At 36.3% G+C, this 23,532-nt stretch overlaps 1 protein-coding gene across 11 annotated transcripts in view; it reads left to right on the forward strand.

The window, feature by feature from the left end:
* THOC2 (THO complex subunit 2) overlaps nt 1–23,532 on the forward strand; it is a 113,265-nt gene that overhangs the window by 56,726 nt on the left and 33,007 nt on the right. For 8 of the 11 annotated variants that reach the window (XR_009401407.1, XM_059385820.1, XM_059385824.1 and 5 more), the window contains exons 11-18: nt 94–266; nt 1,522–1,717; nt 13,107–13,148; nt 13,583–13,713; nt 13,812–13,913; nt 20,750–20,846; nt 21,460–21,553; nt 21,951–22,031. Coding sequence is in view for 10 of the 11 variants with exons in the window: in XM_059385820.1 (XP_059241803.1) it covers nt 94–266; nt 1,522–1,717; nt 13,107–13,148; nt 13,583–13,713; nt 13,812–13,913; nt 20,750–20,846; nt 21,460–21,553; nt 21,951–22,031 (916 nt within the window). In the remaining variant the exon portion in view is untranslated. The remainder of the gene's footprint in view (nt 1–93; nt 267–1,521; nt 1,718–13,106; nt 13,149–13,582; nt 13,714–13,811; nt 13,914–20,749; nt 20,847–21,459; nt 21,554–21,950; nt 22,032–23,532) is intronic. The other 3 variants (XM_059385826.1, XM_059385827.1, XM_059385818.1) reach the window with 1 other exon arrangement.

The following is a 23,532-nucleotide window of genomic DNA, read 5'->3' on the forward strand; positions in this document are numbered from 1 at the left end:
GTTGTTGAGCTCAATTTTTTTAAAATGAAAAAAATACTAAGATTTATTGGTATCTATAATCGGAGTATCTTTGCTGTAATTGTTTATTTTTAGCCGCCTGACAACCAAAAACTTGGTTTGTTGGAAGCCTTGTTAAAGATCGGTGATTGGCAGCATGCACAGAACATTATGGATCAGATGCCTCCATACTATGCAGCTTCACATAAGCTAATAGCCCTTGCTATTTGCAAGCTCATTCACATAACTATTGAGCCTCTCTACCGAAGGTATGTTACAGTATGCTTTTCTAATCGTTGAGGTAGAAATAGCTTAGGACTACAAAAAAAAAACCTGCATATTTATCTTGTCTTCTCCAGCCAAGCAAACATTTTAGTATGTTTTATTAGATGATAAGAACTGTTCACAGAGTGTATCAGTTTTATACATATGAATCAGTGACTTGTCTCCTAATGTGTAGACCAGGTGATGCAGAAGGTGTGCTGCAGTGTAGTCTAAAAACTATAGGTTAGACATCTAGGTTGGGTTTACTCCATTGAGAGTGAAAACTCCATTCTTCTGTTTTTGACTTTTCCTCCTCTCTTGGTGGGGGGGGCAGAGAATTCCTCAGGTTTTTACTTAGCGTAAATTTCCTCTGTCCCGGGTTGAGTGGCTCTAAGTGAGGACATTGCCTCTCTGCTTGCCTTATCTCTTTTGGCATATAGGCTGCTGTTCTGGAAATTGCTAGTGCAGCCTTTCTCATCATCCCTAGTTACTGTGTCGACCAGTCCTCTAGCCCTCAGCCTACTTGCAGGATACTTAGGAGCAGTATTGGCAGCAGCTCTGGCTTCAGCCCCACAGATCAGAGCCTGCCTCAAAAGCCCCAGCCTTGTGACTCGTGCATAGCTGCTGGCTGCTGCCTTTAGTGCCACCTGGGCTATGGACCATGAAGGCTTCTTCTCAAAGAGTGACCCCTGTGACTCCACAGCGGGACACCTGCTCAGCAGGTGAGAACTCTGGGCATGCTGTCCTTTTTAGTGTGACACCCTCTTTCATTATGCTGCTCACCTTCCCTACCACCACCTACCTCATACTCAGTCTAGGTAGTGGAACCCAGATTGAGAAGTGTTTTATTGACTTGAATCACTGTTGTTATATCCATGTTTTTCTGTTTCATCTTCCAGTGTCTCTGAGGTCCATCCCTTGTTCCCCATTCCCATATCCAAATTCCTGATACTGGCCAAGTTTAACTAAAACCAAATTCATATGATATATGTTAAATGTTACTTGAAATTTGTGTTTCTCTGATTTCCTTACGCAGTTAATTTGAAACCTTCTCTGAGCTCTGATTTGTTTTCCAAATGAGTATTGTTTGGTCTTTTTCAACCAGCTAAATTATCTGGTATTAATTAATAAAGCTAGGCACAAATGAAATATAGAAATCAGATTTGAACAAGAAAAGCTTTACTTACTGATTAATATGACTGTATTAATTTAAAATGGGGTATTGTATAGTATACATATAAATTTTGCTTCTTTTTATAGAGTTGGCGTTCCTAAAGGTGCTAAAGGTTCACCTGTTAATGCTTTGCAAAATAAGAGGGCACCAAAACAAGCAGAGAGCTTTGAAGATTTGAGGAGAGATGTCTTTAATATGTTCTGTTACCTTGGTCCTCACCTTTCACATGATCCCATTTTATTTGCAAAAGTGGTGCGCATAGGCAAATCATTTATGAAAGAGGTTAGTAAGATTTTTTTTCCTTCTAAGCAGAAAACTAAATTTTAGAATGAAAATGTCCTGTTTATATTTGTCTTATGCATATCTCTAGAAATGAAAAGTGAACTACAGAAAAAAAAGAAACGAAAAGTGAACTTAATTTAAGAAAAGGTTACGTTGAATAAGGTTTGGGTAAAGTCCACTATGTCCTAACCACATATATGCATGTGCAAACGTGTGTGTGTGCGTACACACACACACACTCTCTCTCTCTCTCTCTTAAATTTAGGTAGAATATTAGTCAAGTCCCCCACAAAAGAAAATGAAGAAAATGTACTTTGGACAAGTGATTGCTTTTTGAATCCCTTTATAATTTTAGTGGTCAACTTAGCTTTCTTTCCCCCTTACTTCTACTCTGTTATTTTCTTGGCTATAATTTTGAATTATTGTGATTATTTGTATGAAGTCAGACTGTTGAGGATACATTCTTTTCTAGTAAACTTTTTATTGAAATGAAATGTACAGACAGTAACACAAATCGTAATTGTACACTTCAGTGACTTTTTCCAAACTAAACACCCGTGTATCCCCAACCCTGATAAAAAAACTTAGAACACTACCGCAGAGTTCCGCTTGTACTCCCTAATGGTAGCCATGTAGGCTATTACTAAATTTTAAAATCGGCTTTGAGTTGCAGTTTAGATACAGTAAACTTCACCAATTTGAAGTGTACAATTTGATGAGTTTTGACAAAGTTGTGTGTCCACCACCACAACCATGATACAGAATATTTTCATCACCCCAGAAAGTTCCCTCTTGCCCCTTTGCCTTTAATTCTGTCCCTTCGTTGCTGGTTCCTGGCAACCACTGATAGGCTTTTTGTCACTATAGTCTTGCTTTTTCTAGAACTTCATATAAATGGAATTTTATAGAATGTACTCTTTTTTTCTCTGGTTTCTTTGATGTAATGCTTTTGAGAATCATCCAAGTTGTTGGCACGTGTTAGTAGTTCCTTTATTGCTGAGCAATATTAGATAGACATACCAGAGGTTATGCATTCTCCAGTTGATGGGCATTGGGGTTGTTTCTAGTTGGGGGCTATTATAAATAAAGCTGCGATGAATATTCCTGTACAAGTCTTTTTTTGGGGGGGGCATATGTTTTTGTTTCCCCAGGAATGGGATTGCTGGGCCATATGGGTAAGTGTATGTTTAACTTTTTGCCAAACTCTTCCAACATGTGTGTATCATTTTGCATCCCTGCATATGACTTCCGGTTGTTCCACATCCACATCAGCACTTGTTATTGTCACTCTTAAATTTTAGTCATTCTAGTGGGTGTGTAGTGGTACCTATTGTGCTTTTAATTTATGTTTCCCTGATGATCGGTGATGTTTAGCGTCTTTCATGTTCTTATTTGCCATTTGTAATCATCATCTATCAAAATGTTTATTCAAACCTCTACCCATTTTAATTGGGTTGTCTTTTGTTATTATTTCTCTGATTTGCCTTTTTATTACGTTAATTGTCTTTTGAAAAGCAAAATTTTAAATTTAGATTAATTCCAATTTAGCAGTACTTTTATGGTTTCCTCTTTGTGTTTTAAGAGATCTTTGCCTAACCCAAGGTCTTGAAATAGAGAATACATCCTTGTCCATTATAAAACAAGGCTACCAAAACAATCTGCAAATTGTACAAATACAGTTTTCTCCAGTATTTGGCGATTGCATCTAATTTCAATTTTTGACAACAGTAACCGTACAGAAAATTTATCAGCTGTTGTATATTAATCCCTTGACACCTAATACTTGATTTGATTTTTGATAGTTACCTGTTTTTTTTTTTAAATACTCACAAATTTACATTGTGTAAAGGTACTCTAAAGAAATCTGCTGGGTGCCTGGGTGGCTTAGTCGGTTAAGCATCTGCCTTTGGCCCAGATCATGATCCCAGAGTCCTGGGATTGTGTCCCACATTGGGCTCAGCAGGGAGTCTGCTTCTCCCTCAGCTTTCCCCCTCTGCCCATGCTCTCTCTCTCTCTCTCAAATAAATAAAATCTTCTAAAAAAAAATCACCATAATTATCAAAATCAATAAATTAACATTGATACTGTATTATTAAACAAATATGAGTAGTTTATTACTTATAAATCATTTATTATATAATATATATAAAAAGGAGGTATAATGATGTTTCATTATTTTAATTCTTATAGTCTGAAAGGGATGAGTCATGTTACTAGTGCCTGTTCAAAGAACAAAAGGGTTGTCTTTTCCAGTGCCTCACATTGGGAAGCACATGAAGTCAGTCTATCCCATTACTGGTGATGTTAACATTGATCACTTGGTTAAGGTAATGCACTACCAGGTTTCTCTAGGGTACAATTATTTTTTTTCCTTTGTTGCTAATACATACCTTGTGGGAAGATACTTTTTTGACAATGTAAATAGCTTCTTTCTCATCTTACCTTCACCCGCTAATGCTATTCTTTTTAACTGAACATCTTAATGTTCATATCTTGTTCTGAAATTCTTTCTTTGGCTGCAAGTGTTATAAACCTGTAAGCAGGAGACCAAACCTCCAGCTTGTGGAAGTCCTGTACATAGACATATGCATGAACATATGCACAAACATAGACAGTATTGTTACCAACATGTGCAGGTGCTAAAGTGGTCACCCCTCCCCTCTGCCATTCCATTGCAGCTTTCCTGTATCTCTGTTCTATCACAGTTGTGCCTGGTGCCTGCCCCTAACTCCAGTCTCTATTTTTACAGAGGTAGAAGGGCAGAAAGGAAGAGGAAAATGTTTATTTTGATCACAGTGTGGGAAGAAATCTGTCTTCTCTCATTGCTAAGGTTGTGGTAGGAAAAGTGAATCTTTCCAACGATTGGAGTTAGAATTTTGGTTCATTTTTTACCCATGAAAATATTTCACTGTAACAGATCATTTGTCCTGTGTTTATAGGTTTACAAGGCTTTTGTTGCTTAGAAAGGCATTTAACTAGGGTATATAATATAGATCGTTTCTAACGGAGGAATTTGACCTTAGTTCCAAATAATATAATTAAATGACTTTAACAACTCATTTATAAGTTTGGGGTTGCTTGTATATATAATATATGCATATTTTGAAAATGTTGGTTATATAGTTATACCAGCTTCACTTAACAGAATAGTCTTCTAGCCTACAGTTACTTGTAATCATTTATCTCTGTGTGTTTCTTAAGTTTGAGGTACATAGCATAGGACCATTTAGTACAGTTATCTTCAAACTTCCGCATACATTAGACTCACCTGGAGCTCATCTTAAAACACATTGTTGGAGGGGCGCCTGGGTGGCTCAGTGGATTAAGCTGCTGCCTTCGGCTCAGGTCATGATCTCAGGGTCCTGGGATCGAGCCCCACATCCCACATCGGGCTCTCTGCTCAGCAGGGAGCCTGCTTCCCCCTCTCTCTCTGCCTGACTCTCTGCCTACTTGTGATCTTTCTCTCTGTAAAAACAAAACAAAACCAAAATAAAACAAAAACACATTGTTGGGTCCTATCCTCAGAATTTCTGATTCAGTAGGTCTGGTGTGGAACCCACTGAAGAGAGTTTGCAGAGAGTTTGCATTTCTAACAAGTTACCAGGTGATGCTGATGCTACTTATTCAAAGACCAAACTTTGAGAACTGTTATTCTAGTATATTGACCAATTTTGGTCTTTATTTCAGCCTTAAAAGAAGGGGTAGTTCTAAAGAATATTTCTATATGAATGGGCAGATTTTACTATCTTTAATTTTCTTGAATTATAGAGCATAGCTTTAACATGCTCATCTGATACACTTAAATGGTTTTGACAGCACCTACACACCTGAAGATGAATTCCTTGGTGCTTTTTTGCATCCAGCTGATGTTAATGGATTAAGTTGTTTGTGATAGTGACATTTAATATTGAGCTCTTTACTCTGGGCCAGGTCCTGTTATGAGTAAGTACTTCATGTGAATCAGCTCATTTAATCTTTATCATACCCTTTATGCTTTAGATTATGTAAATTGTCCCAGGTCACACTGTTAATACAGGGCAGGACTGATGTCAATCCAGGCAGTCTGGATTTAGAGACCAAGCTCAAAATCATCATGCTCTCCCGCCTCTACAAATGTAGTGTGTCTGAAGTGGAAGAAATGATAGGTTATCTAAATTTTGCAATTCTTGAAATTCCTTGCTATTTTAAATTAAATCTGTTAGTGGTATTTTGTTATTTTGTTTATCTCAACAATCTGTTTTCATCTCAGTCTGTGTATCTCATCAAGCTTTTCTTGTTTTATCAGGATCATCCTTAAGACTTTTTTCTATGACTATATGTAGATACTTGTGGAGAATCTGCCTCTGTCCTTGTGTTCTACTTTCATCCATACTGAGTTCATTTACCTTTTATATGCTTTTTTTTGGCAGGGGAGAGGCATGCTATTTATGTTTCTATTGTAGCCACAGCATTTCTTTTCATCTTAATATGTATAGCTCTGTTTACAACTTTTTTCTGATACAGTGGAGTGGATCCTCTTACCTTTCCTACCTTATTTATGACCAGCCCTAACCCCCAAGCTACAGTCTGAGTATTGAGTTCTTCTTTCAGTCTTCTCTGTAGTCTATCATGGGAAGTGAATGAGCTCAGTGAGGCTGAGTATAGCCCTCATTTAGAGTATCTCTCTTTCTCTTCTGAGATACTGTTACCTGTCCTGTACTAGGCATGCCCAGCCGTGTGGGTATGCCAGCTCCCTTAGGCTTTGACTCCTTAGCCATCTAAGCACAGTTCTTGTTTTTTTTTTTTTTTGAAGATTTTATTTATTTATTTGACAGAGATCACAAGTAGGCAGAGAGACAGGCAGAGGGAGAGGGGGAAGCAGGCTCCCTGCTGAGCAGAGAGCCCCATGTGGGCTCGATCCCAGAACCCTGGGATCATGACCTGAGCTGAAGGCAGAGGCTTTAACCCACTGTGCCACCCAGGCGCCCCAGCACAGTTCTTTTGAATGACAGCAGGCTTTAGCAGCTGGTTCTTCCTTTGCCAGAGTCCTGCTGGGCTCCTATTCACAAGAGTTTTTCCTCAGTCTACTCACTTACCTTGCAGGTCTTTCTTAGTGCCTAAAGGATTTGTTGACTTAACTTCCTTGGTCTGTACTACTGGGATTGGGTTAAGGGCAGGAGCCATACCACGCTGTGTGTAGTACCAGAATCGTGTGTGCGTGTGTGTGCGTGTGTGTGTGTGTGTCTGTGTCTGTGTGTCTTTGTCTGTCTGTCTTCCATCCCCTTGAAGTTAATAGCATAGTTTTCTTTTTTCTTGCTTGGTTGGTGGTGAATTTGGAGCATTAAAACAACACGGCATATCTTGTTCATTGCATTAGGGATAGGGGAGAGAAATTCTGTTTCACTCTGTTATCTTAATTCATTTGTCTGGCCAGGCTATTTATATGGCTCTTTTTTTATTGACCTTTGGTAAAAACCAGAGTACTTTAAATTGATTAATAGATGAAGCTTGAAAAACCTAGAGTCAGAGGGTCAGAATATTCCTTAGATTGGACATTGGATGATATTAGTTAGGAATAGCTAGCTGTGATAATGATATTGTGGTAATGTGGAAGAATGTCCTTTTTAGGAGATGCATACTGAATTATTTTGAGATAAAATGTCATGCCTGCTTTTTTTTGTCAACAGGGCAAAATATTAATTGTTGAATCTGCAAAGTAGGTATAAGAGGTGTTTATTGATAGTGCAGTATCCACCCATTCAACTTTTACATAAACTTGAAATTTTTCATAATAAAAATCGGGGTTGCTAGGGACAGAATCTGCCTTAGCCCACTGATTCCAAAGCTCTACTTTTTAAACCAGTTACTTTAGAATTTTGGCTTGATATTTACTGTTTTTGTTTTGTTTTTCTTTTCAAAATTGAAGATCTACTCTGGTTGTGTAGATTAGAGCTCAAAGTTAACATTCCTTCTGGACAAAGGGACAAGTACAGGGGAATTATACCATACTTGTGCTTAATTTGTATGAAAGTGGCCAGGCTTGTTCCATCCAAATACTCAAGTGTATATGCCTAGGAGTAAGGGCAAAATGGGAGGATTTTTTTTCTCTTAGTTTGATTCAGTTTCTAAGGTCTCTAACCATATTCTGTGTGACTCTAGTTTTTAAAGTAATGCGTGTTCATGTGACATGGCCCCTAAATGCAAGCCAGTTACTTATTTCATGTTCATATGAATTCATATTCCCATCTCATGTTCAAGTGATTAACAGTGATTTCTTCTAATACTACAGGGGGAGAACAGTCTTGTAGTGGACTTAAATGAAAGATAATGTATCTGTGTACTTTACAGATACTTTAAGGGACTTTTAAGGGTAATTGTGAGTATATGTAATTTTCATTGTATGCACTGACTTTAGAACCTAGCTTGCCCACAAAGAGTCTTCATTTAAGGCTGTCCCCAAACAAAGTAATTTAAGGCATTGCATACTGATTGTTAGGTTAACTGGTTTCATCAGGATGAGCTGCTAGCTACATGTTAGTAATGTGACTTTTCTATGCCAGAGATGAGTGGTAATAATACTTGTCTTACCTAGTTCCTGGGGTTGCAGTGAGAATCAAATAAGATTTGTCTAAACATTATTAGATACGAACATTAACTAGGCATTCAACTTCAGAGAGTTAAAGTTGTCATGAATTCTTCAGAACATAGTAAGTTACAACTTTTGTTAGTTGTCACTGCACTGGCTTTTGATGATTTGTTTTAAAGTATTAATATACTTTCATCTATTTCTGTCTTTAAATAATAGATACTACTTTATTTTTTTTTTAGATACTACTTTAAAGTAGCAGCTTCATTTACCCATCAGAGCAGATTTTATTTTTTTAAAAAGATTTTTATTTGACAGAGAGATCATAAGTAGGCAGAGCAGCAGAGAGGAAGAAGCAGGCTCCCCACTGAGCAAAGAGCCTGATGTGGGGCTCGATCCCAGGACCCCAAGATCAGGACCCGAACTGAAGGCAGAGGCTCAACACACTGAGCCACCCAGGCGCCCCAGAGCAGATTTGATTTTTATATAGGAATGTCTTTGACTTCTTTACATTATGGTGGTAATCAGATGTTCCCCCATTTTATTGTGGAAATTTATGTTATAAATTAGTAACAAAACCAATTTTTTATCAAATTTTTATTGCTGGGCTTTGTGAATGGACCAGCGAGGGGTAGCTATAGACATGTCAGTTTCCAATTTCAAGTAGACAAAAATTTTGTAAGAATATTTTTAGGAGAATTAGAACCTTGCATTATAATTCTTATTGTTCGAGAGACAGATGCAGCTCTCAATGGCATTGTTTACTAAGCTCCTGTATGTACTTTTGCTATTGTAAGTCTTATACAAAGCAAATGAACTCCAAAGTTGGAGACCAGATTTAATCTATAACATTCTTGCTATTTAATGAGCCTGAGCAGGGAAGAACTGTTAGGATGTTTATATTTATACTTATATTGTCACCTGTATTTGAACTAAGGTCATCTTAGCTCAAGATGTCATATGTGATGACATCTTTATATGACAATTCTAATCAAGATGTAGAATCATAGTTAAGGTAATAAAATTAAAAATAGGTTCTTAATTTTTACCATTAACTATGCTTTTTACTTAAGAGAAATATAAAAACATACAAGATAGGCAGATACTAAGTCTGTTAATAGGCAGATGTAGACTCTGTGTAAAAACGGTGTAATTTTAAGAAGTATATTTTGTGTAAGAAAGACAGGTCAAATTTTTAGTGGGCACCAGATGCACACTGTAAGCAGTTGATTCGATCCTTGTGCCTCCTCTCAAAGATGGTTTTCTGAAATTGGAACCCCAGTGTTCAGTTTCAGGGAAAAAAATGTAGGATGTAAAAATGAAAAATATTTGTGAAAGATTCAGCTCTTGGAGGTTTGGCCATTTGTCCATGCAGGGCATAGCAGATGCTATTAGATTCCATCTGTATTCTTTTGGCTGTACACTAGATCCTTATCATTTTGGTGTGTGCCAGCCCAATTTTCAACTATTGGCACCTGCATCTCTCTTTGAGGGCTTTTCTGGCCACATAGGTAGTATAGGAATTGGTATCCTGGAATTACTGGAGAACTAATTCACCTTGCCCCCCTCTCCCCAGCTCTCAACCAGTGAAATGATTGGTGTTAGTGTTTAACTACCATGCTTTGAGATGGGATAATCCTGAGTTGTATCTCTTCTGGGACCCTCAGAGTCCCCAGTGGGATTAAGCTCCAGTTAACTCACAGGAATAATTCCTACTAGTGGTACCTAGGGTTGCTTCCCAAATAAATTATGTCTGCACTTGAATAGGGTCCGCTTTTGGGGGAATGTAAAGTAAAACACAAGGGCATATCCCTTTAAATGAATTCCATATGAAACCTTTACTTTTCCCTAAAGATAGATTTACAGGGCAATTTTTTTGTTTTACAACAGACTTTTGTTTGTTATGAACTCCATTTATGAAGAGAATTCATTTAAGTAAATCACATACTCATATTCATTAAGTGCACCAAAAATACCCATTTTTACACACCGCTTGTTAGAACTATGCTTGTGTAAAACAGCACAGTTTCATATCATAATCAGATTTTTAACCAAAGTAATTACTTTTGGGTGGTGAATTTTATGAAACCAAGAGTAGCTATTTAGCATTTTGTTTTGTTTGCTATATTTTAATGTTTAAACCACTCTCACAAGTCCATTTCCTGCAATTTGAATGCTACTCATGTGGTAGGGAAGGGAGACCATGTGCTTTATTGTCTAAACTAGGATACTCAAGATGGAAAGGTTGTTGCTATTATATACACTGGGATAAAAAGCAAGAACCAGCACATATGGTCATCCTGTGTACTGGTGACCATATTATTAATTCTTTGCTACAGATTTGTACTGATTTAAAAATGAGAAGTGTTGGAAGATAGTACTGTTCCATTTAGTATCTCTGTTTTCAGAAATGATGTAGTATCAATATTACTGATTGTTTCTGTTTTATAAAATTTTAAGAGTTCCTGATTAAAAGATAAAAACAAAGCTTTGAACCAAAACATTGAAAGGCAATTCATTTATCTCTTCTTCAGGCTCGGTAAACTCATGGCCTTGTAACTTTTAACCTATAGGTTATATTTTCCTATTTCTAAGTTATTTTGATGGGTCTTAGTTGGATCCTTTCTAGCAAAAAGATTTTCCTTACAGTTTTAAGACCTAAAAGGGAAATTCTTAGTCTACTGTATGATGGCACATAGTGAGTACTCCATAAATGGCAGTTAATAAGAAGGAGAAAAATAAGAAAGGTGAAAATTAGGAAGGTGAAAATGGTGCCACAGTGTACTTAGATCTAGCTTCAGGTTCAAATCTAGTCACATATCTTACCTACTTTTCTTTTTTTTCTTTTCTGAAATAAAGTATAAAGTAACATTTCAAATATTCAGGGATTGGAGATAGTAAAAGTAGGACATCAGTGATAAAGTAATTTATCTAGTTAAATCTACAACTTTTTACCAAGCTTTATTTCTTGACTCTCGAGAAACCACCTCTTAGTGGACCTACATTCTTTTTCTGCCCAGTTCTTTTATGCAGCCTTGTCATCTGCTCCCTCACTATAGGGCAAGAATGGAACTTGCTTGGGGCTATTTTTAGCTGATGGTCTGTCTAGGCATAATTATGCTTGATTTTATTCTGACATAAAAATTCAGTTCCTAATGGTCCATTGGTAAGTGTAAACTCTGCTTCAAGAGATCCTCAAAGATGGGAACTGTCTTTGTCACTTCCTCAAAGATAGGAGTTCATCTTTGAATCCCCAGTGTCTGGCACATAGTAAATGAATGAATGAAATGGATATATTTTGTTTTTCCCCCTTTTTTCTTCCTCCCTTTCTTCCTGGACTGGCCATTCCATAAAATTTTCATGTTGTACAATGGGAATGGAGAGTTTTATATTTACTCTAAATTAAAAAGCAAATTAAACTAAAAGAAAAAGAAAGCATCAAGGGATTGGAATGTATCTAATGGACATATAGACATTACAAACTTAAATAAGTATTTAGTAAAGGAATTAAGACAGTTTAGTAGGTAAGAAAATGTTTTATTTCTATGTAGAAAACTATGTGTAGCTTCATTAGAATTATAATACACTAGAAAAGGAGTAGCTTAACTGTCTTTATCCCCGACAGAATATACTGTAAATCTAGTTCTTCCTAATATGCCACCAGAATTACCCCCCTGCCCCAAACCAAACCAAATCAAACCAAACCAAAGCAGCTATCTACTTTGTTTTCTGCCAGGCTATTTCTTCATAACCTGACCTTTACTTGCTGACCAGGATACATGTTGACTTAATAGTTGTTTCTGTGAAAGGGAACCATATCTTTTTAACTTGCTGATTAAAAAAAGTGGGGGGGGGGATTATGTGTTATTTTTCCCCCATCAAGATGATGCAGCAGTCCCAGAACTAGTCTTATGTGGAAATGTTGCACAGAAGTTAGATTTCTCTTTAGTAGTATCCATTAAATTACCAAGTATGAAAACATACGTGCACAAAATACCCATCTCTGCCAAGAAGGTAAATAAGCTTGTTAGCTGCATGTTAGCGTTTTTCCCCTTCATCACTTGGTATTGAGTTAAATTCTTCCCAGAAATCTAGATTGTCCTTGGCTATCCGTGCTTCAATTGTCCTTTTGGCCTTTGCACACTCTAACTCTCCACTTGCCTGTATGCACACACAAGTACTACTGTTTCATTTTGAATGAATGGACAGCATCAGCATCAAACATGGTACTTCGGCAGTCCATCTGCAAATCACTGATAGGAAATGCTCAAGTTTTTTCGTTCAGGCCAACTTAGGCAGTGGTTTGGTCTTTGTCAGTAGTGTTACTAATATTTTGGGCTTCTCATTGAGAGTTTAAGTAATGGTGAATTAAAACATAGTTTAAATTTCTTTGGGTTTAATCTTTTGTGTTACTGCTTTAGTCTTAGATTTTACTAATTCCATAGCAGAAAATCAGAACTTCTGGATGGAAGAATGCAAATGCATTATTAACTAAATTGTGCTGGATACAATCTTATAATAAATTCTTAGATCCAATTTTTAAGATGCTTTGGTTTGTGTTAATGAGGTTGAGAAAAGAATTGGCTTATAATATTGACATTTAAAATTCATGAATGTTGCAAATGATTTGAAAGTTAGAAATATAGGTGAAATTTAAAAATGTTAATTCGTAATACTGGTTATATTTAAAATCTACACTTATTTAGAAAGTAAGGAAATAATTCACAACCATGTGCAAGTTAATTTTTTCAAATTAGATGTTAAATTGTGACATCATAATCTTAACCTTTTTTGCATTTTATTTATAGTTTTTTTTAATTTTAGTTTCAGTCTGATGGAAGCAAACAAGAAGATAAAGAGAAAACGGTAAGAGACTAGAAAAATCCAATGTATTGTATTTGATTTGTCTTTGTACAGCATACTGTAAATTTTACTGTGAACAAGCTTTAATCACCTGTGTGAATATTTTGTACTCCACGTGCTTAGTATAGTTTTTGATATATTTTTTAAGATTGATAACTCCTATTTTTGAGGATTACCATGTTGAGAAAGGAAGAGGGATAATACGAGTCCCTTATTCTCCTGCTACCCCTTTCCTTACCTTACCTCATCGCTCCCTTAGATGGAGAAGCACAAATATCCATTGTGAAAAGGGCAGTGATAGTGTGGGAAATTAGATGTGGTGTGGTATGAGATCAAGGAATGGACTTTTTCCAAGGCTGACATAGACTTATTTTGCGGGGGGAGGGGGGGTTAATGTGGACCTTTTACTAAAATAATTTTTCCTCCCTTTTTCTTAGGAAGTTATCCTTAGCTGTTTACTTAGCATTACTGACCAGGTACTTCTTCCATCTCTTTCTTTGATGGACTGCAATGCTTGTATGTCTGAGGAACTGTGGGGAATGTTTAAAACATTTCCATATCAGCATAGGTAAATACATAATATTTTTGTATTTTTAACTACTATTCTAGTGCATTAACCTCTAAGTATTTAACTTTTCCTAATTCTTCATCTCATCGTTTTTTAAGATATCGTCTGTATGGCCAATGGAAGAATGAAACTTATAACAGTCACCCACTTTTAGTAAAAGTTAAAGCCCAAACAATAGACAGAGCCAAATATATCATGAAGTAAGTTTTAATTTACTTTTCTTCATATTAACCTAAAGTATATTTGGATTAATTTACTTTCTTCCAGCCAACTTATGTCTGAGCCTCAGTTCTGAGAAAGCCCAGGAGTATTTGCTTAATGGTATAGCCGATTATATACTGCAGATAGAATGACTATCAATTTTTGTGCCTTTTAGCTTATTTTGACTACCAAGTTAATTTTTGTAGTTGTCATGTTTGCATAGCTGTAAAATCTAATAATCTTTAATGCATCATATTATAGGGTGAGTCTGTTTTTAAAGGCCTACTATGGCCTTTGTTCAATTTGCATAATAAATTTCATGGCTTAGAAAAGGTAGTCAAAGTTCTGAAATTTCTTCTGCCAAAAGTTATCATAATAAAGATTTTTCCTGGGGTGCCCCAGTGGCTCAGTCAGTTAAGCTTCTGACTCTTGGTTTTGGCTTAATTTGTGACCTCATGGGTTGTGGATACTGCCCTGCATTGGGCTCTGTGCTCGGCACACAGTCTGCTTGGGATTCTCTGCCTTTCCCTCTCCCTCTTCTCTTATCCCTGCTTGCATGTGTGCTTTCTCTCTCTCTTTCTCAAATAAATAAGATCTTATAAACATTTTTCTTTTTTGGAAAATCTAATGGAATTATGCAGAACTATCTCCTTGAATCAACTTCTGAAAAATTTCTCTTCTCTTCGTTTGTGTGCTTTTACTTCTTGGCAAACTGAAATTTAATTATGAAAATCGTATACTTGTCGGTTTATATGCTGCTAAATAACTGCTGTATTACAAGTGTTTTCAGCAAGGCTGTTGATTGCCATATCTTTTATATTTATGCAGTGGTATGGTTATTCTAATTAAAATAGTTTCTTCTCTAGTTTGACTAGATTTAACAGTATGCAGTGATACTGTCTGCCCAGTGATACTGTCCCTGGCCAGTCTGCTGGGGGAACAGGTGTATGTACAATCACAGTCTGGTTTAGTAGTTGCTTTATGCAGTATATATAATGTTATTTGGGAGGATAGGGAAGAGAGTGAGTTATTTCACCCTGTGGAAGTTGGGGAAGGCGTAGAAAGAGATGATATTAGAATTGGTTCTTCCAAAAGAGTTCTGGTCTTACGAATTCGCCAAGTAGAGTATCTAGCTTAACAACAACAACTAATATTTATGGAGCCATTAATATTTATGTGTGCTAGGCCGTGAACTAAGTGCTTTAGGTGGATTATTTAATAATACAGTTGATCCTTGAACAAACATGGGTTCGAACTATGCAGATTCACTTACATGTGGATTTTTTTCAGTAAATGTATTGGAAATATTTTTGGAGCTCTCGAACAAATTTGAAAAAACTTACAAATCACATAGCCTAGAAATATTGAAAAAATCAAGAAAAAGTTAGGTATGTCATGAATGCATAAAACACATGTAGATACCATTCTGTTTTATCATTTGCTACAATAAAATATACACCAATCTATTCTACAAAGTTAAAATTTACCAGAACTTACTTACATGCACATTTACAGACTGTACAATGTACCATTCAGTCAAGAGAGATGTAAACATATGTGAAGATTTAGTATTAAGTCATAACTGCATAAAACTACCTGTAATACCATACTACTATAATAATTTTGTAACCACCCCCTGTTGCTATGCAGTGAGCTCAAGTGTTGTTGAGTATCCGCTTAAAATACTGTGTGATGCTAATCATCTCTGTGTGAGCAGTTCATCTCCCCAGCAAATTGTGTATTGCAGTAAAAAGTGATCTCTCACGGTTCTTACATATTTTTCGTGTTTATTGTGATACCGTACGCCTTGCATAACACCCTGGGACCCATTCGAAGTGCTTCTAGTGCTGCCGGAAGTGCTCACAAGCAGAGAAAAGTCATGACATAACAAGAAAAAGGTGAATTGCTTAATAATGTACCATAGATTGAGGTCTGTAGCTGCTGCTATCTGCCATTTCAAGAGAAATTAATCCAGTGTAAGGACTTTTTTTTTTTTCTCAAGGAAATTGATCAAGTCATTGCTGCAGCTATACCAGCAGATGTGAAAACCTTGTAGTTTTTGTGAAATACCTTTTTACCTTGTATTGAAAATGCAGCTGTTATGTGGGTGCAGGATTGCTTTAAGAATGAAATATCTATTGATTCTAATATAATTTGAGAAAATGCCAACTCATTATATGAAAACTTAAAGCAGAAGGAAGGTGAAGGATCAGAACCTGGAGAATTTAAGGCCAGTAAAGGATGGTTTTGATAATTTTAGAGAGGTTGACTTAAAAAATGTCAAGATGACAGGAGAAGCCATTTCTGCTGAACAAGAGGCAGAAAGTAGATAAGTTCCCAGATGCCATTAAGAAAATCATTGAGGAGAAGGGATATTTGCCTGAACAGGTTTTTAATGCAGACAAAAGTTGCCCTATTCTGGAAAATAAAGCCACAAAGAACATTTATTTGTGAGGAAGGAAGAGTAAGCACCAGGATTTGAGGTAGGAAGGGATAGGCTAACTGTTGTTTTGTGCAAACGCAGTCAGGTTTGTGATCTGGAGTGCCCTTCCCTACCAGGCTGCAGGTTTATGATCTGGAGTGCCCTTCCCTACCAAGCTGCTAGCTCCTGAGCCTTGAAGGGAAAGAGAAATACCAGGTGCCAGGAAACAAATTGACACTGGACCATCTGGCAGAAGGTTCTTACATTCTAGACTGCTTTTTGACTTCTGTTATGACATGGACCCTTGCACTGAAACTAAAGCAAATGGTAGAAGAAGGCTAGGTACCGTATAGAAACATTTTTAAAGAAGTAGAAAAGCAAAAAAGTCAGACAGAAATTACCATTTACTTCCATAAAGTTACACTGAGTGTGCCTGTCTCAACTGCCTGCCTTCCACCTCCTCTGCCTCTTCCACTCTGCCATCCCTGAGACAAGACCAACATGAGAGTGAAGACCTTTATGTTAATCCACTTCCACTTAATGAATAGTAAATAATCATCATGATATACAGTTAATAAATTTACCTGTTGTGTTTGTGTGTCTTCGTGTGAAATCTAACCTTTTGGCAAGAACTATAGGAGATATTTTTGTGTCTTTATCATCGTCATGTAGGATATTATGTGCAAGACTTGTATGCAGGTGGGTAGCTTATCCTTACATACGCATAGGTGAATGATATTTAACAAAATTAATAATGTGTTTGTTTTCTTACTTTTATAACTTTGCTTTCAAAGAATTGTATTATTGTGTAATATGCCTTTCTTGTAATTGGACAAACTGCATTATCAGCCTGTCACAGATAAGTGGGTTTTTAAAAAAAGTAATAGTATTTCCAATACTGTATTATGAATATACTGTAGTGCTATATGCCATAAAAATTTGATAATGATTCATTCATTAGCATATAGGCTAAGCTACGATGAGGCAATCATATCAATTATATTAGGCTGCCATAAAGCAGTCATATTGTTGCTGTTCTGTTGTCAATGCATGAATCATTATACCTGTAAATAAATACGAATTTCTTTTCACATTATCTTCGATTTTGATTTCTAGTGTTAGTGGTGCATATAACATCTGCAGTGTTCTGTATCATATAAGATAATACTGGTGTAGGTACTGACAGACTGTTTGTCTTGTAAATAGACAATGTAAGCTTAACAGTATTGACAGTAGTGTAAATGTATTTTCCTTATGATTTTCTTAATAACATTTTCTTTAGCTTACTTGTAATATTCTTACTTTAAAAACTTTCTTACATTGTAAGAATATAGTATATGAGATACAGAGTATGTGTTAATCTGCTGTTTATGTTATTAGGCAGGCTTCTTTCTGGTCAGTAGTAGGCTATTAGTAGTTAAGGTTTTTGGAAAGTCAGAAATGATACACAGATTTTCGACTGTGTAGGGATTTGTTGCCCCTAATCTCTATGTTGTTCAGGGGTCAGTTGTATAGTAAATATTATCAGATCTCTTGAATCTGTGCCTTTACTCTCTACTGCCACTGGCTTCTTTTATCTGGAGTATTATGGTACCTTTATTCTTTATTCTTTCTTCAATATCCTTTGGTGACTAACTGTTGCCTGTAGGTTATATGTCAATCTTTATGACATGGTGATGTAAGACATCTTTCACACTCTGTCTCTCCCCATTTCCAACCTCTTTGCCAGCTAATTCTACCTCCAGCTGTGCTGAGCTCAGTCAGTTAAGTTTCCCTGAATGTACTCTGGTCTCCTTTTTCTTTGCATATATTTTTCGTTTCTTCTGTTTGAACAGGTTTTCCCTTACCTCTTTTTGCTCTTAGTCTGGTGACCTCATCATCCTTGGAGGGTAGGCTTCAGTGTTAGCTCCTCACAAAAGCCTTCTGTAGTATGTACTGCCAAGCACAGTTGACTGTTCTTTGTGCCACTGCTATCCCATGTACATATGATGCTATCATACCGTTGAGATACTGCTGTGATTATTTTCTTTTATCTAATTATCTAATCTCTTGAATAGTTTATACATTCACATGGCTTACATTTCAATAAATATAAAGAGGGTGATAATAAAAAGTCTCTCATCCCATTCTCCATTGACTCAGTGCTCCTAAAGGAAAAAAGTAGCCACTGTTTAGTTTATTTATCCTCCCAGAGATTTTTGTGTATATATAGATGAATGCAAAAACATTATTCTCTCCCTTTGTACTATTGATAGCATATAATAAATACTGTTCTGTAACTTGCTGGATTTCAGAATGTAAAATTTAAAAAATAGGTTAAGTTGTTCTGCCCAGCTGGACTAAGCTTGAGAGCAGGAGCTATTATTCATCCTTGTATTCCACAGGCTTAGCTCTTTGCCTGTTATAGAAGACATTAATATGAATGAATTAATTAATAAAAATATATATCAGAGAAGAGTATGTATAGAATTTTTAATGTACTTGGATTTTTGTTGTTGTAATTATTTCACCAGGCTTGAGCAATATGATTTTGGTGTTGATTAAACTTTGTACTTTGGGAATGGAATGTATTAATTTATTACTTACAGAATATAACAGGTTTTTTTTTTTTTTAAAGATTTTATTTATTTATTTGACAGACAGAGATCACAAGTAGGCAGAGAGGCAGGCAGAGAGAGAGGAGGAAGCAGGCTCCCTGCTGAGCAGAGAGCCCGATGCGGGCCTCGATCCCAGGACCCTGAGATCATGACCTGAGCCGAAGGCAGCGGCTTAACCCACTGAGCCACCCAGGCGCCCAGAATATAACAGGTTTTGATTATTGTTTAAAAAATGCATTTGCTGTAAGGCATTCAGTAATTCATTCAACAGATGGTCATTGATTGTGTTCCATATGCCAGACACCATGGTAGCTTAAGGGTTAAGACATCATCAAGAAAGTCTTCCTTTTTTTAAAATTTTTTTTTTTGTTTTTCCCTCCAGGGTGGAGGCAGAAGGGAATGGGATAAAAGGTATATAGAGAGGATGGATCTGCTTTGGCAAGTAGGACCACCTGAAATAGTAGGGTCAGAAGTAAGGACAGGTGGCAGTAAGTTTGAAGGTGGAACAGAGTATAGCCAAAGTTTCAAACTTGATTGGTCTCTCTTTTCTGTGGGGAAAAAAGGAAATTGGACAATGGAGAATGGGAAAGTGGAACAATTGATGATGAAATAATTTTGATTGATGGGTCAGTTTTGTCATAAGAAACTTCTTAAGGGGGTGCCGGCGTGGCTCAGTGTGTTAAGCCTCTGCCTTTGGCTCAGGTCATGATCTCAGGGTCCTGGGATCAAGCCCCGCATGGGGCTCTCTGCTCAGTGGGGAGCCTACTCCCCCCACCACCCGCCTGCCTCTCTGCCTATCTGTGATCTCTATTAAATAAATAAATAAAATCTTCAAAAAAAAAAAAAAAGACACTTAACATAATTATTAAGTTTGTTACTTCCAGAATGGTCCCATTCCTTGAACTATCAATTGAATTCATTATTTGCTTATTGCATTGTATTTTCATTCTAGAAAGCTTTTAGTCATCAGCTTTTTTAAGTTTCTAGATTTACTGTATAATATCAGAAGAGTTTAAGATGCTGTGTAATAATTTTGAGCTGTAAGCATTTCATAGATATGTTTTCCAGAATGTTAGTTAAAGGAATATTGAGCAGAGGAAGAATTAAAGAGGAAGGAAAGGAGTAGAACTGAGTTTTTAAAAAATTGTTTACATGAAAACCAGAGAACTTCCTCTATCAAGGAATGCAGCATTGGTAGCTATTACTCTGTTAGGGTAACTTAGATGGTATGAGGTATTTGATTGCATTACACTGAATTTGATACCTAAACTGATAAATGAGCACTTCTAAATCTAAAATAATTATGATTTTTGGGTTGCCTGGGTGGCTCAGTCATTTAAGCATCTAGCATCTGCCTTTGGCTCAGGTCACGATCCCAGGGCCCTGGGATTGAGTCCTACATTGGGCTACTTGCTCAGCAGGGAGCCTGCTTCAGCCTCTGCTTGCTGCTCCCCCTGCTTGTGCACCCTCTCTCTCTGGCAAATATATAGAAAAATCTTTAAAAAAATAATTACGGTTTTCTTCAAGAGGAGTTTTATATACTTGTAGAGTACATTAAGAGTTTATTCTTATTAGACTATTTCTATAAAATGGAAGTGTATGTATTATAAATGTTCAGCATTAATCCCCTTTGGGAGGATGCCTAACCAAAATAACTTAAGGCCTACAGTAATGTATATGAAGAATGAGGTGGTTTTACATGGATCCATTTTGGATACTTGGGAAAGATTTTTTTTTTTTAATGATATAACAAAGCTATCAACATTATATGGGAAAAGACTTAACATGATTTCTGCCACCTTTTTTCCCCTTGTAGGCGTCTAACCAAGGAAAATGTTAAGCCTTCCGGAAGACAAATTGGGAAGTTGAGCCACAGCAATCCAACCATTTTGTTTGATTATGTATGTTTTGAGGTTAATATTATTTTAAGGGATTTTCCTTTCTGTTGTCTTTAAATCAGCACAAGTGGAAATGGAATGATGAAGTTTTAGAAATGATAGTTTTAAGGGAAAAAATCTTTAGCAAATGAGACTGTATAGTTACTCTAAAAATAAAACAGCATACAGTATATTTAACACATTGATCTGCTTTTTTGGTCATATGTAACAATGCTACTGTCAAACAGTCTAAAATTGTTTTATTTACCCCATGTTGATTTAGAAAAATATTAATAAAGAGATGCATTATTTATTGATTTTAGTTGTTAGAAACATTTGAATCGCATTTCATTGTGACTCAGACGTAATGCTTTCATATTTAGAAAGATTTCTGAAAGACATTTGGTACCTATCATTCCAGAAGTCAAGTTATATGTCCTGGAATTATTTCCTAATTAAAGAATATAGCCTAAGAAAATACTTCCTAAGAAATGATAGAATATAGTAGGCTTTATATAAATACAAAGTAGAAGGAGGCTACTTTAATTTTAAGTGTTTCTTTTGAAAAACAAAAAGCATAGCTATTATTTAGCACAAAAGTTCCCTTTTGATGAGTAAATGCTATCTGTCTTTTGTTGCTATCTTCCAGATCTTGTCACAAATACAGAAGTATGATAATTTAATAACACCTGTAGTAGATTCATTGAAATACCTCACTTCATTGAATTATGATGTTTTGGCCTGTATCCTTTCAAGTGAAGTAATACATAAATTTCACATTTCATAGGTCTTTAACTGGTGAACATTTGTTTTCATTCTTTTTCTTTTTCACTCTGAATTCCATTAATAACCATATGAGGTTAATTCCATTGGCTGATCTAAAGGTTGGGCAGTCAGGAGTTTGTGTATGTGTGTCTGTTGTGTATAGGGAGAGAACAAGTTAACTTTATTTAACACGGTAATATGTCTTGCTTGGTGAAAGATGTAAAAGTTGGTACTATAGTAAGTGTAATTTTCAGTAATCTGTAATAACTTGAAGCTAACAGTTTTATTTTTTTCCCCAAGATGTGGCATTTTCTTATTATTTAAAGGGTCTTTGTTAGAGATGTAGTGACCTAAAATTTTTCCTTAATGTGCAAGATTGTATCATTGAAGCTTTAGCTAATCCGGAAAAGGAGAGAATGAAACATGATGACACAACCATCTCAAGTTGGCTTCAGAGTAAGTATTTTTATTTTTCTAAGGATGAAATTTCCATCTGTTGTAATTGCCATGTTAAGTATCCTATTGCTAATGCTAAGGGCCTGCTTGTAAAGAGGTCTTGAGAATACCTAGCCACTCAGCTCGTTCTCAGAGTATCTCTAAGTCTTCGGCTGTGTAAGGAAGTTCATATAGTACTTAACTCATTTTCCAACTGAAGAGTCCAGTATTGGCTCTCATAGAATTTGTGCAAGCATTACTGGGGAGATAAAAATTCCCTCCTATTATTTTAGAGGGATTAATCTTTTTTTAGAGGAATTAATCTTAAGGGAACTCTTCTCCTTTCTTTCCTTTCCATCCTGAGGTTTTAGTCATCTTAAAAGAACAAAAATGTGGTTGTTAATGGAAACCCTAGCCTTGTTTTATTTTAAATATCTTGTGCTTTTGATTTCTAGCTGTGAGTTCCCTTTTCTTTCAACCTGTTGTGTCTGATAGCTGAATCTTGTGGTAGCTCCCCATTCCCCTTTAAAGTCTGAAATTTGCATTAAGTCATACAAGTGAGTTCTTGTGGGATCAGGTCCTTTTACTCGGTGTATTAGGCTCATCTTTTGCCCCTCCTCCATTAATACTGAATACTTACCCTTACACTTTCCATGGCCTTTTTGTACATGTTATTGCCTCCACTTGGAGTACCCTTCCATGCCTACTGATTTCCTCCACCATATCTATATACTCATTAGATTTAAGCTTAGAGGTCACTTTTCTTCAGAAAACTTTCCCTATTAATGCTTCTACCCAAAAGTCAGAATTAGGTGCTCTTCTCTGTACTCCCATGGAACCTTTTATCTATCAGTTATTTCAGTTTACTTTTCTGTATCCCTCACTAGACTGTAAGCTCCTTGAGGGCAGTACCTGTGCTTTGTCCATTATGCTTTAAGGTGCTCAGCAAATAATTGTTGAAAAGGCCACAGATCACTTGATTTTACTAGGATCTCCTCTTGTCTTGACTGGGGCTTTCTCCCTACTCATAATGCGGTAAGGACTATTGATTAAAATTGGTCTTTTGTTTGCTTCTTGGTCTGGCAATGCTTTACCTGTTTCCTTGCCTCTCCACAACTAGCAGTATGTTTCCAGTTGAGAGATTTTTTTTTGTGTGCAGCTCCTTAGAGATTGACTCATTAGTGTGTTTTGTTGATGATTCAAATTTACTGAGTGATCTGCAAGATTTTGTTGTGGCCTGGTTAATTGTTGTGGCCTGGTTAATTGTTGTGGCCCAACAGACTCTGGAGTCAGACCGTATAGCTTTGAATCACTGCTTTACCTCATACCAACTATGTGACACGAACAAGTTGCATGATATATCTGTTCCAAATTTTCCTCATCGATGGGTTTAAGCCAACCTGAGATGATTATTATAAAAATTAAATGAGTTAATTAATGTAAAGTACTTACCTAGTATAGTGCTTAGCATATGTATGCTCAATAAATACTAGCTATTATTAATTGTAAAACTCCATTCAGT

Source organism: Mustela nigripes, chromosome X (genome assembly GCF_022355385.1).
Source record: "Mustela nigripes isolate SB6536 chromosome X, MUSNIG.SB6536, whole genome shotgun sequence".
NCBI classification, from domain to species: Eukaryota; Metazoa; Chordata; class Mammalia; order Carnivora; family Mustelidae; genus Mustela; species Mustela nigripes.